The 16,195-nt window shown below is 48.6% G+C and overlaps 1 protein-coding gene across 3 annotated transcripts; it reads left to right on the top strand.

The window, feature by feature from the left end:
* The first annotated feature begins 13,699 nt into the window (after window positions 1–13,699).
* Window positions 13,700–16,183, top strand: AVPR2 (arginine vasopressin receptor 2). Of its 3 annotated transcripts, none has more exons than XM_049872151.1 (4): window positions 13,700–13,785; window positions 14,143–14,212; window positions 14,657–15,538; window positions 15,625–16,183. In XM_049872151.1, exons 2-4 carry the CDS (start codon window positions 14,188–14,190, stop codon window positions 15,831–15,833), a joined length of 1,116 nt encoding a protein of 371 aa, XP_049728108.1. In that variant the 5' UTR covers window positions 13,700–13,785; window positions 14,143–14,187; the 3' UTR covers window positions 15,834–16,183. The 3 variants fall into 3 exon arrangements, with proteins under 3 accessions (XP_049728108.1, XP_049728107.1, XP_049728106.1); XM_049872150.1 differs by having other exon boundaries at window positions 13,709–13,785; window positions 14,114–14,212; XM_049872149.1 differs by lacking the exon at window positions 13,700–13,785 and having other exon boundaries at window positions 13,852–14,212.
* Window positions 16,184–16,195: the final 12 nt, after the last annotated feature.

Here is a 16,195-nt window from a genome sequence, read left to right as displayed (position 1 = left end):
TTAGAGAGAAATGTAAAGCATTAAATGCTTAAATTAGAAAAGGAGAAAGGTCCCAAGTCAATGATTTAAGCTTCCACCTTAAAAAACTAGGAAGAGAAGAGCAAATCGAACCCAAAATAAGCAGAAGGGAGAAAATTATCAAGAGCAGAAAGCAATGAGATAGAAAACAGAAAAACAATAGAGTAAATATTGTTGTTAAGTGCTGTGGAGTGAGTTCCAACTCATAGCGACTCAATTATTGTTTTGCTTGAGCCCATCGTTGCAGCCACTGTGTCAATCCATCTCACTGAGGGCCTTCCTCTTTTTTGCTGACCCTCTATTTTACCAAGCATGATGACCTTCTCCGGGGATCCTTGCTTCCAAGGAGCATTCTGGTTGTAGGGCAGATTTCTTCATTCTTCTGGCAGTCCACAGTGTATTCAATATAGTTCGCCAACACCACAATTCAAAGGCATCAATTCTTCTTTTGTCTTCCTTATACATTGTCCAGCTTTCACATGCATATGAGGCAATTAAAAACGCCATGGCTTGGGTCAGGCTCACCTTAGTCTTCCAGGTGGCATCTTTGATTTTTAACACTTTAAAGAGGTCCTTTGCAGCAGATTTACCCAATGCAATGCGTCCTTTGATTTTTTGACTGCTGCTTCCATGCGTGTTGACTGTGGATCCAAGTAAGATGAAATCCTTGACAACTTTGATATTTTCTCTGTTTATCATGATGTTGCTTATTGGTCCAGTTGTGAGGATTTTTGTTTTCTTTATGTTGAGGGGTAATCCACGCTGATCCACACAGTCGCATGCGTTTGCATAGTCAATAAAACACAGGTAAACATCTTTCTGATATTCTCTGCTTTCAGCCAGGATCCATCTGACATCAGCAACAATATCCCTGGTTCTTCCTACTCGGCCTGAATGTCTGGTAGCTCCCAGTCGGTGTTCTACTGCAACCGAAAGCTGGACAATGAATAAGGAAGACCAAGGAAGAATAGGTACGGTGAAAGGCTACAACCCTGAAGCACACTTTTCCTGACTTTAAACCATGCAGTATTCCCTCATGCTATTTGAACAACTGCCTCTTGATCTATGTACAGGTTCCTCAGGAGCACAATTAAGTGTTCTGGAACTCCCATTCTTTGCAATGTTGTCCATAATTTGTTATCATCCACACAGTCAAATGCCTTTGCATAGTCAATACAATACAGGTAAACATCTTTCTGGTATCCTCTGCTTTCAGCCCGGGCCCATCTGACATCAGCAATGATATCCCTGGTGCCATGTCCTCTTCTGAATCCTACTTGAATTTCTGGCATTTCCTTGTCGATATACTGCAGCAGCCGCTTTTGAATGATCTTCAGCAAAATTTTACTTGTGTGTGATGTTAATGATATCATTCAATAATTTCTGCATTCTGTTGCATCTCCTTTCTTTGGAATAGGCATAAACAGGGGTCTCTTCCAATAGGTTGGCCAGGTTACTCTCTTCCAAATTTCTTGGCATAGACGAGTGAGTACTTCCAGTGCTGCATTCATTTGTTGGCACATCTCAATTGGTATTCCATAAATTCCTGGAGCCTTGTTTTTTGCCAGTGCCTTCACTGCAGCTTGGACCTCTTCTTTCTGTACCATGCGTTCTCAATCATATGCTACCTCCTGAAATGGCTGAACACTGAGCAGTTCTTTTTGGTACAGTGACTCTGTGTATTCCTTCCATCTTTTCCTGACACTTCCTGGGTTGTTTAATATTTTCCCTGTAGAATCCTCCTGCAATATTGCAACTTGAGGCTTGCATTTTTTTCTTCAGTTCTTTCAGCTTGAGAAATGCTGAGCGTGTTCTTCCCTTTTAGTTTTCTAATTCCAGGTCTTTGCACATGTCCTTATAATACATTACTTTGCTTGAGCCACCCTTTGAAATCTGCTCAGCTCTTTTATCTCATCATTTCTTCCATTTGCTTTAGCTACTAAATAAATATATGAAACCAAAAGCTGGTTCTTTGATCCCTGATGGAGCAGAAGAAAAACGAGGTGCAGAACTCAAGTTCACATAAAAAGACCAGATTTAATGGTCTGACTGAGACTAGAGGAACCCCAGAGGACATGCCCCGCAGACTCTCTGTTAACCCAGGACTAAAACCATTCCCAAAGCCACCTCTTCAGACAAAGTTTAGACTGGACTATGAGACATAAAATGATACTCCTGAGGAGTGTGCTTCTTAGTTCAAGTAGATGGGGTGCAGATACATGAGACTAAATGGGCAGCTCCTGTCCGGAGGTGAGATGGGAAGGCAGAGGGGGACAGGAGCTGGTTGAATGGACACGGGAAATGCAGGGTGGAAAGGGGAGTGTGCTGTCACATTATAGGGTTAGCAACTACGGTCACGTAACAATGCGTGTATAAATTTTAGTATGAGAAACTAACCTGAGCCATAAACTTTCACCTGAAGCACAGTAAAATAAAGAAATAAACAAAAGCCTAGTTCTTTGAAAAGATCAGTAAACTGACAGACTTCTAGCCAGACTGATCAAATAAAATGGAGAGAAGACATTTACCAATATCAAGAATGAATGACGGCTATGAAGGCACCATATCCCTGAAACAAAAACCAGGTAAAGACACCACAAAAAAGAAAATTACAGACCTATATCCCTCATGAACATAGATGCAAAAATCCTCAACAAAATTCTAGCCAATAGAATTCAACAACATATCAAAAAAATAATCCACCACGACCAAGTACGATTTATACCAGGTATGCAAGGCTAGTTTAATATTAGAAAAACCATTAATGTAATCCACCATGTAAATAAGACAAAAGACAAAAACCACATGATCTTATCAATTGATGCAGAAAAGGCATTTGACAAAGTCCAACACCCATTCATGATAAAAATTCCCATCAAAATAGGAATTGAAGGAAAATTCCTCAGCATAATAAAGGGCATCTATACAATTTTATACAAAGACAACAGCCAACATCACCCTAAAGGGAGAGAGCCCGAAAGCATTTCCCTTGAGAACGGGAACCAGACAAGGATGCCCTTTATCACCGCTCTTATTCAACATTGTGCTAGAGGTCCTAGCCAGAGCAATTAGGCTAGACAAAGAAATAAAGGGCATCCGGATTGGCAAGGAGGTAGTAAAATTATCTCTATTTGCAGATGACATGATCTTATACCCAGAAAACCCTAAGGAATCCTTCAGAAAATACTGAAACTAATAGAAGAGTTTGGCAGAGTCTCAGGTTATAAGATAAACATACAAAAATCCCTTGGATTCCTCTACATCAACAAAAAGAACATCGAAGAGGAAATCACCAAATCAATACCATTCACAGTAGCCCCCAAGAAGATAAAATACTTAGGAATAAATCTTACCAAAGATTTAAAAGACCTATACAAAGAAAACTACAAAGCTCTACTACAAGAAATTCAAAAGGACATACTTAAGTGGAAAAACATACCTTGCTCATGGATAGGAAGACTTAACATAGGAAAAATGTCTATTCTACCAAAAGCCATCTATACATACAATGCACTTCGGATCCAAATTCCAATGATATTTTTTAATGTGATGGAGAAACAAATCACCAACTTCATATGGAAGGGAAAGAAGCCTCGGATAAGCAAAGCATTACTGAAAAAGAAGAAGAAAGTGGGAGGCCTCAGCTCTACCTGATTTCAGAACCTATTATACAGCCACAGTAGTCAAAACAGCCTGGTACTGGTACAACAACAGGCACATAGACCAATGGAACAGAATTGAGAATCCAGATATAAATCCATCCACATATGAGCAGCTGATATTTGACAAAGGCCCAGTGTCAGTTAACTAGGGAAAAGATAGTCTTTTTAACAAATGGTGCTGGTATAACTGGATATCCATTTGCAAAAAAATGAAACAGGACCCATACCTCACATCATGCACAAAAACTAACTCCAAGTGGATCAAAGACCTAAACATAAAGACTAAAACGATAAAGATCATGGAAGAAAAAATAGGGACAACGTTAGGAGCCCCAATACAAGGCATAAACAGAATACAAAACATTACCAAAAATGACAAAGAGAAACCAGATAACTGGGAGCTCCTAAAAATCAAACACCTCTGCTCATCTAAAGACTTCACCAAAAGAGTAAAAAGACCACCTACAGATTGGGAAAAAAATTTCAGCTATGACATCTCCAGCTAGCACGCCTGATCTCTAAAATCTGTATGATTCTGTTAAAACTCAACCACAAAAGGACAAACAACCCAATCAAGAAGTGGGCAAAGGATATGAACATGCACTTCACTAAAGAAGATATTCAGGCAGCTAACAGATACATGAGAAAATGCTCTCGATCATTAGCCATTAGAGAAATGAAAATTAAAACTACGATGAGATTCCATCCAACAAGGCTGGCATTAATCCAAGAAACACAAAATAATAAATGTTGGAGAGGCTGTGGAGAGATTGGAACTCTTCTACACTGCTGGTGGGAATGTAAAATGGTACAGCCGCTTTGGAAATCTATCTGGTGTTTTCTTAAAAAGTTAGACATAGAACTACCATACAACCCAGAAATCCCACTCCTCGAAATATACCCTAGAGAAATAAGAGCCTCTACACGAACAGATATATGCACACCCATGTTTATTGCAGCTCTGTTTACAATAGCAAAAAGTTGGAAGCAACCAAGGTGTCCATCAAGGGATGAATGGTTAAATAAATTATGGTATATTCACACAATGGAATACTACGCAAGGATAAAGAACAGTGACGAATCTGTGAAACATTTCATAACATGGAGGAACCTGGAAGGCATTATGCTGAGTGAAATTAGTCAGTTGCAAAAGGACAAATATTGTATAAGACCACTATTATAAGATCTTGAGAAATAGTTTAAACTGAGAAGAACACATACTTTTGTGGTTACGAGGGGGGGAGGGAGGGAGGGTGGGAGAGGGTTATTTACTGATTAGTTAGTAGATAAGAACTCCTTTAGGTGAAAGGGAAGGACAACACTCAATACACGAAGGTCGGCTCAACTGGACTAGACCAAAAGCAAAGAAGTTTCCGGGATAAACTGAATGCTTCAAAGGTCAGCGGAGCAAGGGCAGGGGTTTGGGGACTACGGCTTAAGGGGACTTCTAAGTCAATTGGCAAAATAACTTTATTATGAAAACATTCTACATCCAACTTTGAAGTGTGGCGTCTGGGGTCTTAGATGCTAACAAGCGGCCATATAAGATGCATCAGTTGGTCTCAACCCACCTGGATCAAAGGAGAATGAAGAACACCAAGGTCACACGATAACTATGAGCCCAAGAGACAGAAAGGGCCACAGGAACCAGAGACTCACATCATCCTGAGACCAGAAGAACTAGTTGGTGCCCGACCACAACCGATCACTGCCCTGACAGGGAGCACAACAGAGAACCCCTGAGGGAGCAGGAGAACAGTGGGATGCAGACCCCAAATTCTCATAAAAAGACCAGACTTAATGGTCTGACTGAGACTAGAGGAATCCTGGTGGTCATGGTCCCCAAACCTTCTGTTGGCCCAGGACAGGAACCATTCCTGAAGACAACTCATCAGACATGGAAGGGACTGGACAATGGGTTGGAGAGAGATGCTGACGAAGAGTGAGCTACTTGTATCAGGTGGACACTTGAGACTGTGTTGGCATCTCCTGTCTGGAGGGGAGATAGGAGGGTAGAGAGGGTTAGAAACTGGCAAAATCTTATGAAAGGAGAGACTGGAAGGAGGGAGCGGGCTGACTCATTAGGGGGAGAGTAAGTGGGAGTATGGAGTAAGGTGTGTATAAGCTTATATGTGACAGACTGACTTGATTTGTAAACTTTCACTTAAAGCACAATAAAAATTATTAAAAAGAAAAAAATGAATGAATGAGGGGACATCGCTACAGATCCTACAAACATCAAAAGGATAATAAAGGAATCTTGCAGACAACTTGTGCCAATACATTAGACAAATTAGATGGAGTGGACAAGTTCCTTAAAAAACAAAATGATTTCTAGAAAATTTCCAAATATTTAGAAATAAAATAACCCTAGCAGTGGTTTTTTTTTTTAACCCTAAATAGCTCATTCAAGAAGAAATAACCTGAATAGTTTATATTCAATTTGTAGTTAAAAACATTCCCACTAAGAAAACTCCAAGCCTATATGGCTTCACTTGTGAATTCTACCAAGCACTAAGTAAGAAATAACACCAATTTTACACAAACTGTTTCAGAAATTAGGAGAGAAGGGAACATTTCCCAACATTTTACAAGGTCAATGTTACCCTAATATCAAAACCAGAGGGAGACATTACAAGAAAAAAAGCTTATAGACTAGTACACCTCTTGAATTTTTTTTTTTTAAAATAGAGACACAAAAATGCTAAACAAAATTTTAGTAAATCAAATCCAGCAATATATTAAAAGATAATACATCATGACTAAATGGGGTACCTCTCAGGAATGCAAGTTTGCTTCAACATTTGAATATCAATCAATGTAATTAACCACATTACAGAACAAAGAAAGGAAACAGGAAAAGAGCATAATGATCTCATAGACACAGGAAAAAGAACATTTCACAAAATTCAACCCCTATTCATGATAAAGCTCTCAGTAAATTCGAAATAGAGGGCAATTTCCTCAGCTGGATAAAGGGCATCTGTGAACACTCACAGCAGTCGTCATATTTCATGGTGAAAGACTTACTACGTTTCTCACAGGATCAAGAAGAAGTCATGGATATCCTCTCTCAACACTTTCACTCAGTGTTATACCGGAGGTCTTAGCTGGTAAAATAAGGTAAGAAAAAGGAATAAAAGGCATAGAGGTTAGACAGGAGAAAGCAAAACTGTCTTTATCCACAGAAGGCATGATTGTCTAGTAAAAAATCCTATCTACAAAAAAAAGTAGAACTGGTAAGTGAGTTTAGCAAAGTTGCAGGATAGTCAATATAAAAAATCAACAATATTTCTATATATTAGCAATGGACGATCAGAAATTAAAATTTAGAAGTGTCATTTACAGTAGTATCAAAAACATGAAATACTCAGAGATAAACTTAACAAACTGCACAAACGAACTACAAAGCATTGCTGAGGGAAATCAACAAAACTTCAATAAATGGAGAGAGATACCATATTTATAAATTGAAAGACTCAATATTGTTAAGATGTCAAATGCCACCAGATTTATCTATAGAGTCAATGCAACAGCAATGAAAATCCCAGCAGGCTTAGTTTTGTAGAAACTGAGGAGCTGATTCCAAAGTTCGTATGGAAATGCAAATTACCTAAAACAGCCAAAATGATTTTGAAAAAGAAGAACAAAATTGGGGGTTTGGTACCGTCTGATTTCAAAATTTACTCTAAATTTACAGTAATCAAGACAACGTGGCATTGTTAAAAGGGTAGACAAGGGAGCAGAATCGAGAGTCCAGAAATAGACCCGCACGCATATGGTCAATTGATTTTTGACAAAGGCGATTCAATGGGGAAAGGGTAGTCTTTTGAACAAATGGTGCGGGACAACTGGATAGGCACATGTAAAAGAATGAACCTCAATGTTTACCTTACACCATACATAAAATCTAACTCAAAATGGTTCATAAACCTAAATTTAAGAATTAAAAATATAAAGCTTCTAAAAGAAATCATAGAAGAATATCTTTGTGACAATGGGTTAGGCAAAGAGTTTTTTTAGATAGGACACAAACACAAACCATAAAAAAATTGATAAATTAGGCTTAATCAAAATTAAAAATGTTTGCTCTTTGAGAAACACTATTAGTAAAATCAAAAGGCAAACCATGTACTGGGTGAAAAGTTAGCAAAACATTTATTTGTTAAAGAACCTGTATCCAGAATGTATTAAAAACAACAAATTCTTACAGCTGAATAATTGTGAACGTTTTATGTAAAAAATTAGGAAAAAATTTGACTAGATACTTCACCAAAGAATGTATGCAAATGGAAAATAAGCACATGAAAAGATGCTCAACATTTTTAGTCATTCAAAAAAAAGGAAATGCAGATCAAAACACCAAGAAAAGGCCACTAAAATGGTTTAAATTAAAAAGACAAAAAAAATGTAAAAGCCGGATAACACCAGGCGCTGGTAAGGATGCTGATGGGGGTGCAAGATGCCATAACCACTCTGAGGAATAATTCGGTAGTCTCTTGTCGACTTAAACATACACTTGTCATATGACCCAGCAATCCCAACCCTAAATATTTACTCTAGAGAAATGAAAACATCGGCACACAAAAGTCTGTACCCAAATGTCCAGGGTAGCTTTATTCGTAACAGCCAAAATCTGGAAACAATCCAAGTGTCTGTCAACTGGTAATGGAATAAACAAACTGCGGTATATCCACGTGATGGAACAGTACAGTCCTGCGGTATATCCATATAATGGGACAGTACAGTCCATAAGGAGGAATGAGCTTCTGATACATGCAATCCGAAAGCATTTTTCTTTTATAATTGCAAAGGCATTGTGCTGAGCGAAAGAAGCCAGACACAAAATACTGCATATACTGTGGTTCTATTTATAGGGAATTCTAGACAAGGCAAAGCTATAGTGACAGACTGATCAGTGGTTGCTAGAGGTCAGGTGGTGAAAGGTGATTGACTGCAAAGGGCCACGAAGGTACACCAACGTTCACAGCAGCGTTATCTACAACAGCCAAAAGGTGGAAGCGACCCAAATGTCCATCAGTAGATGAATAGATAAACAAAATGTGGTCTATCCATACCCCTAAACCAAACCCGTCGCCATCGATTCGGACTCTTAGTGACCCTAGAGAACAGAATAGAACTGCCCCCTAGGGCTTACAAGGAGTGGCTGGTGGATTCGACATGCTGACCTTTTGGTTAGCAGTCATAGCATTCATCCAAAAAGAGAAATGAAGTCCTGACACATGCTACAACACGGATGAACCTTGAAAATATGATGCTGAGTGAAGTCAGTCAGTCACAACAGGACAAATAGTGTATGATTCCACCTACACGAAATATCTTGAATAGGTAAATGCGGAGAGACCAACACATATGAGTGGCTACCAGGGCTGGATGGAAGAGGCAAAGGAGAGTTATTGCTGAAGGGGTACCGAGTTTCTGTTAAGGGTCATGAAAAGATTTGGAAATGGATAGTGGTGATGGTCGCACAACATGGTGAACATAATTGATGTCACTGAATTTTACACGTAGAAATGTATATTTTACCCCCCAAAATATTTTTTAAAGGGACCCTGAGGGAACTGCACAATTAAAATTTATGTATTTATTTTTTTTTATTCATTGCTTTTTTTTTTTTATGCCTCGGGAGCCCTGGTGGCACAATGGTTAAACACTTGGCTGCTAACTGAAAGGTTGGCAGATTGAACCCACTCAGCGGCTCTGCAAGAGACAGACCCGGCGATGTGTTCCTGTAAAGATTACAGGCCAGGAAACTCTGTCACAGGAGTTGCTATGAGGCGGGATTGACTTGACGGCACTTAACAACAGCAATCGTGCCTCCGTGAAGCTGATTTTAAAAAGCCACACAGGAAAAAGAAAGAACTCATTGTGTGCGCCATGGCTTGGCTGAGGAGGGCAGCATACTTCCAGTAGCGCAAACACTGACCCCTGACCTAAGCTGATCTAGAAGAAGCCATAGCGGAAGGACAGCGGGGGTAGGAGGCCACGTGTCGTGGAGAGGGGGCTACAGATTCGTTTTTCCTAGCAGGAAGGAGCACCACAAGCGTGCTCTTTAGAACTATTGAGGTAAGTACCAAAAAGTCTGCTATAAAATGAGTCCATGCTGGTTGCCTTTGAGGAGGGGGCTGCTGCTGCTTTTTGTACCAAGTCTCAGGGAACAATCTGACTCTGAACCCCGGGCATGAACAACTTTAACAAAACAGGAGCCTCCTCCTGCCAGGCTGTCATAGCCTCAGATGGCCCCTCATGGTCCTCAACTGCTCCCCGGCCTGCTGCCGCCTGCAAGCTCCCTGGGCGGCGCCCCCTCCCTCAATCTGCAGCCGTGTTTCGTGTCGCTTTTGAAGATTCACTTGATTTCGCCCTTCAGGCAAGTGGACAGAATTAGATTATCAGATTGTGGCCCACTGTCACCCTGTCATCCTCAGCCCACGCACATCCCTCTTGGGTCCTGAGTAGCTCCCATCCTCCAACATTGCCCCCTTTCCCACAGGAGAGTCAAATTGCAGTTGCTTTGAGAGCCATTTGTGGCCGTACCCCCTGGATGTACCGTCCCTTCTCTCAGCCTCATAACTTCTGCCTCCCCTGGTTTTTCTCCTAGCTATGTGTTTACCATTGTCAATGCCCTTGGCTGGCTCCTCTTTCTCCTCCATCCCTTAAATGGTCTTCAAATGCCATTCCTGCCAGGTCACTCCTATCCACCCCACTGCCCCAGGCTCCCGACATTGATCTCCTGGCTGACAGCCACGGCCTGTGCCTGGCCTCCCTGCCTCCCCTCCACAGGCTCTCTTCCTGTAGGACTGTTCGCTCCCGGGGCAAGGTCCAGGGCTCACCATCTCGGTGCACCCAGCCCAGGGCCCAGCAGGCAGCGGCACTTGGTAGTTGTTGAACAAAGGGTTATCATTATGGGGAGCCAGCGGCTGGAAAGGCCCAGCTGACCTGGTCCCACTGCCTCTGCCGGGGTTGGCCAAACTCATCCTCCAATCAGACCCCGAGCTGGAGGAGCAGGGCCCATCCCGTGGCCACCCACAAAGCCCTTTCTGCAAAGGGAATCTTGGAGGAGCAAGGGGAGGGGGGCATAGGGGGCCCCATTGGGTGGGGGGTGGCATCTGCTTAGTCCGACCTTGGCCTGAGGCCCCTGAGGCTAGCTGGGGACCCCATGGCCAGGCCCTTCTTCAGTGTTGCAGAACGGACTTCCCAGTGTTTCGCGGGGCAAGCGCGCAAGCTAGTCACCACCCCCTCCAACACTCCTTAGGGGACCTCTCCCTCCTTCTCCTCTCCAGGACCCCCAGCCCATCACTGCCAGCCTCATGGAGGCAGACCCTGGGCCGCTGCCTTCTCCAGAGTGATCCCAGCATCCCCCAGGTGGTCTCCCACTCCTGGCTAACAGCGCCTGCAGGGCAGGGGCTCCTGGGCAGCCCAGAGCCATCTCTGCTGACTCATGTGGCCCTGACAGTGAAAAAGTCTCGCCAGTCCTCTTCCCATCAAACCCATCATCCCCTCCCCTGGGGTGTGGCTGGGCCAGGGGCCTGCCTGGGGCCTTTCCCTTTCAATCAGCCCCGGGTCTCTCACCTGGCACAGCCCCCATGCAGTGCGTGCATGGGCGCGCCCACGACCTCCCCGCCTTTGGGGTCTCAGCCATTGTGGTAGGGGAATCTCTGCTTTCATAACTCTAAACCCCGGTGGGTGGTGGGTGGCAACTCGGTCTTGGAGGAGACGTTAGCGGGGAGAGGAGGCCCTGGCCTTGGTGCCTTGCCTTCTCCCTGGGCCCAGCACCTGCCGGGAGACCAGGGGCTTGCACGGCTCCCCTGCTCGTCCTGGCCTTGGGTGCACACCAGCCCCTTACCCTGCTTCTTGGGACGCAACCCCAAGACAACGGGGAAACCAGGACTGCAAGAGCAGAGGTGGGCCCAGGCCTGGCACACTGCCAGGATCCAGCCCTGTGTGGCCATGGTTGGATCCTGGGCAGGGAAACAAACCCGTAAGGAAATGGCTCTTGGACCCCAAAAGACTGGCCTCATCCCTGGTCCTGTGCCCAGGAGCTTCCACCTCTGGCTTCCGGCCAGGTGCTCACCATATGACAAGGAGCCTCATGGCCTTGATACCCGTGTCCCTCAGAGAAATCCTCCCCTGCAACCCCCTGCACCTCAGTTCCTCAGGTTCCGCAGCCGGTCTCCCCGACAGGGCTGGGAGCCACGTGGGGTGCGCACGAGGGGAGGAAGAAGTATTTGTTCTGGTGTGACTTTTTCCCATGGCTCACAGCTTTCCATTTAAGAATCTATTCTAGAATCTTGCATGGGGTGACCTGTGTAGCCTATGGACTTCACTTTCTACCATCTTTGTTGGTCTGGATGGCGGGAGAGGAGTTTTTATTCTCTTTGACAATAATGACAGTAGTGACAGGGACAATGTGAGCATGTCCTTGCTCCTGGGATCATGCTGTGTGTGTGTGTGCCGTGTGCAGGGGTGTGTGTACTGTTGTACGTGTGTGCCGTGTGGTGTGTGCATGTGGGTATGCCATGTGCAGGTTGCGTGTGCTGTGTGCAGGGCAGGGGTGTGTGTGTCATGCCGTGGGCTCTGTGTGTGTGCCGTGTGCGTGCATGTACATGCTGTGCGTGTGCCATGTGCAGGGGTGCGTGGTGTGTGCATGTGTGTGCATCTCTGCATATTTGTAAGACCCTGCCAGTGGCTCCAGTGGCTCCGGGCCCTGGTGTGCTCTGTGGTGCTTCACCCCCAGAGCTACGCAGTCGGGGCGAGGAGGCGCTAGGAAGGGGGAGCCTTGGCAGCCTGGTCAGGGAGAGGCTGTTTGGTCTCAGGCCTTGCAGGTCAACAAAGACGGACAAACAGGAAAAAAGAGCCAATCTCCGGACTGAAGTCTGCCCCTGAAGCCTGCCCCTGGGCGTGCTGGGCTGGGCTGGGCTGGACTGGCCTGGGCTGAACTGAGCAAGGCCGGGCCTGCCAGAGAAGCAGAGGGGGGGTGGAAAGAAGGGGTGAGGGTGGGCTGAAGGGGAGAGGGGGTCCTGCGGCTGGAGGGGAGAGGAGGGGTGAGTGGGTGGGCTGGAGGCGGGTCCCTAGGGCTAGACTGGGGGAGAAGAGAGTGGAGTGGATGGAAATGCAGGGCCCAGCCCCCCTCTCAGTCCCCCCCACATTGTCACACACACATAGTGAGTAGATGGGCGTCTTCTGGGTGTGTGCTGCATCACGTATGAGAGTGTGTGTGTGTGTGTGAGAGAGACGGACAGACAGCACACTGGAGAGCAGCCGCAGGAGACAGGCCTCAGATGTGCCCGGTGGCCCAGTGTGCTGGAGCCCCCTCCTCCCAGGACAGGTAGCTGCAGGTGGGGAAGGAGGAAGAGGGTGGGGCACCGGACTCCCACAGGACCTTGGGGAGGAAGCCAGATCTCACAGGGGTATGTATATTAAGCCCCGGCTGGGCCTCCGCCCCCCTCCCTTCCTGTCCTTCCTCTCCGCCAAGCCCTAATTGAGGTGGGGGAAGGGCTGCTGGCTGCAGTCCTGTGTGGCTTGTGAGGGGCCCTGTCGAAGCCCTAGGCTCTCATTCCTGGGCCCAAGGAAGGCCAAGGAGCCCAGCTTGGGAAATGGAAGGCACACTTTATCCCACAAAAGCGGTGGGATCCTGCCCTAGCCCAACCCATGCCTGGCCTCAGTTTCTCCACTTCTGAAATGAAGGTGCTGCATTAAGTGCCCTCCATCCAAGAGGTGAGCCAGCCCTGTTGTCCTAGTAAGGTGGGTCCCATGGTGTGCAGGTGGTACGGGGCAGGCCGAGGGAGGATGGTGGGCACCGAGGCCAAGTTGGGGCCCTCAGGAGTGGGTGGAGGGAGTCCAGGGAGTAGACAGAAGAGGAGGGCCTGGCCAGGCCAGGGCACTGGAGGCCAGGAGCATACTTCCTGGTGGCCGGGGGGTGGGGGTGGGGGTGGGGGTGGGGGTGGGGGTGGGGGGAGGAAGTCTCCCCCTGGGCAGGTCACTCCCAGAGGCTGGAGCAGGGCGGGGCAGTGATGAAGAGCAGATCTGAGCGCCCGGGCCACCCGTGCCGCTGCCCAGCTGCCCAGGAGCCGGGGAGCCCAGCCAGGTGAGGGGCAGCAAGGGGCCTTGGGGCGGGGTAGGTGGGGGCTTGGGGTCTCCGGGTCCACCTTAGGTATCCACTCCCAGGCCAGGTCTCGAAGACTGCCTAGCTGAGTGCCTGACTCTGATCGTCCATCTGTCTGACTCTCCCTCTCTGTCTTCCCGTTTATCCTGGGAGACTCATCTCTGGCTCGGTGGGGGCACCCCCAGAGCCCGCTCGCTCATGCTCTCTCACACTGACACTGTCATGCACTCTCTTACACAGACTCACACACACACACACACACACCCCACAGCCCCCCACAAGCCCCCACTGACAAGCACTCCGCCGACAGGCACCTCTGCATGGTCCTGTGTCCTCCAGGAGCTTAGAGGACCTGTCCCACAGACCAGACCCCTGTGGCCCACCATGCTCAAGGCGTCCCCCACCTCCGGTAAGGTTCAAGCCTCCAGGAGGCAAAGGGGCTCCCCGACCCCAGTGGGATGAGCCAGTGTGGCAACGGGGCTTGAGGACACGGAGGCTGCTCCTTTCCAAGCCCCCGACCCAGGTCCTCTCCAGGGGAGGGGGGACAAAGGACAAGTGCCTGGGGTACCTCTCTAGCTATCAGCGGGGGCAGGGGGAGGAGGGGGCATGGCTGTACCCTACTCACTCGGCCCCATCCCTCCCGGGCCATACGGCCCTGGCGGATGGTACCTGAGGGCAAATCTACACCCATGTGGCTTCCCTGGAGGAGACCTCGGTGCTGCAGCTCTGGGCGCCAGGAAGGGGGAGGCAGGATCGGGGAGGAGGGACCCTGTCCCGCATGGCACCACCTTGTGCCTGGGTCCCCTGCAGAGCCCCTTCCCTAACTTGGCTCTCGCCTTCCACCCCTGGCCAGCTGGGCCTGGGCCCCTCTCTCGGCCCAGCTCCCCCAGCAACAGCAGCGAGGAGGAGCCGGACCCTCGGGACCCACTGCTGGCCCGGGCTGAGCTGGCCCTGCTCTCGACAGTTTTTGTGGCTGTGACCCTGAGCAATGGCCTGGTGCTGGGCGCTCTGGTGCGGCGGGGGCGGCGGGGCCACTGGGCGCCCATGCACATCTTCATCGGTCACTTGTGCCTGGCTGACCTGGCAGTGGCCTTGTTCCAAGTGCTACCCCAATTGGCGTGGGATGCCACTGACCGCTTCTGGGGGCCAGACGTCTTGTGCCGGGCCGTCAAATACCTGCAGATGGTGGGCATGTATGCCTCCTCCTACATGATCCTGGCCATGACCCTGGACCGACACCGTGCCATCTGCCGCCCCATGCTGGCCTACCGCCATGGTGGCGGGGCTCGCTGGAACCGGCCGGTACTGGTTGCCTGGGCCTGCTCACTCCTCCTCAGCCTGCCACAGCTCTTCATCTTCGCTCAGCGCGACGTGGGGGACGGCAGTGGCGTCCTCGACTGCTGGGCCCGTTTTGCTGAGCCCTGGGGCCTCCGTGCCTATGTCACCTGGATCGCCCTAATGGTGTTTGTGGCTCCTGCCCTGGGCATTGCTGCCTGCCAGGTGCTCATCTTCCGGGAGATTCATGCCAGCCTGGTGCCAGGGCCATCAGAGAGGGCTAGGGGGCGGCGCAGCAGGCACCGGCCAGGCGGCCCCAGCGAGGGAGCCCGAGTGTCGGCAGCTATGGCCAAGACCGTGAGAATGACATTGGTGATCGTGATCGTGTATGTGCTGTGCTGGGCCCCCTTCTTCCTTGTGCAGCTGTGGGCAGCGTGGGACCCAGAGGCCCCTCGGGAAGGTGGGTGCAGCCCTGCCCCACATCCAACAGGGGTCCCTGCGCATGCCCAGCAGGCCCCTGAGCCGCTGACTCCTCCGCCTCCACAGGGCCCCCCTTCGTGCTGCTCATGCTGCTGGCCAGCCTCAACAGCTGCACCAACCCCTGGATCTACGCCTCCTTCAGCAGCAGTGTCTCCTCGGAGCTTCGCAGCCTGTTGTGCTGCAGTGGCCGGAGGCGCGCCCCTCCCAGCCTGGGGCCCCAGGATGAGTCCTGTGCTACGGCCAGCTCCTCCCTGGCCAAGGAGCGGTCCTTCTAAGGAGCCAGGAGGAGAAGGGGACCCAGTGGGATTGCGCCCGTGCCTTGGGACCAGTCGCGGCCACCTGTGTGGCCCTGGGCGAGCCCTGGCCCTCTCTGGGCCTCCCTGGCCCAGGTTACACTGTGAGACCTCGGGCTCCAGGATTCTGAGGGGCCCATTGGCCAGACCTCTGTGAAGGGCAGGGGAGGAGCCGAGACACAGGACTGCAGGGCCTGGTGGCAGGAAGCACCCTAGTGGGCACCGGTCGGATAAGACAAGGGGAGCCCAGGAGGAAGGCCGGGTGGGCGCCCGGCACCTTCCTCTCTAACCTCCCCCTTCCTCCCTCCCTTCTCTCTCCCTAATAAAACTTCCAGCTCATGTTC

Source organism: Elephas maximus, chromosome X (genome assembly GCF_024166365.1).
Source record: "Elephas maximus indicus isolate mEleMax1 chromosome X, mEleMax1 primary haplotype, whole genome shotgun sequence".
In the NCBI taxonomy this organism is placed as follows: domain Eukaryota; kingdom Metazoa; phylum Chordata; class Mammalia; order Proboscidea; family Elephantidae; genus Elephas; species Elephas maximus.
This window is presented reverse-complemented; position numbering and strand designations above follow the sequence as displayed.

Coding starts and splice junctions, on each gene's coding strand:
- AVPR2 (XM_049872149.1), top strand. CDS start 14,002: ATGCTCTCTCACACTGACACTGTCATGCACTCTCTTACACAGACTCAC. Junction 14,213..14,656: donor CAAGGCGTCCCCCACCTCCG/GTAAGGTTCAAG, acceptor ACCCCTGGCCAG/CTGGGCCTGGGCCCCTCTCT. Junction 15,539..15,624: donor CCCAGAGGCCCCTCGGGAAG/GTGGGTGCAGCC, acceptor CCGCCTCCACAG/GGCCCCCCTTCGTGCTGCTC.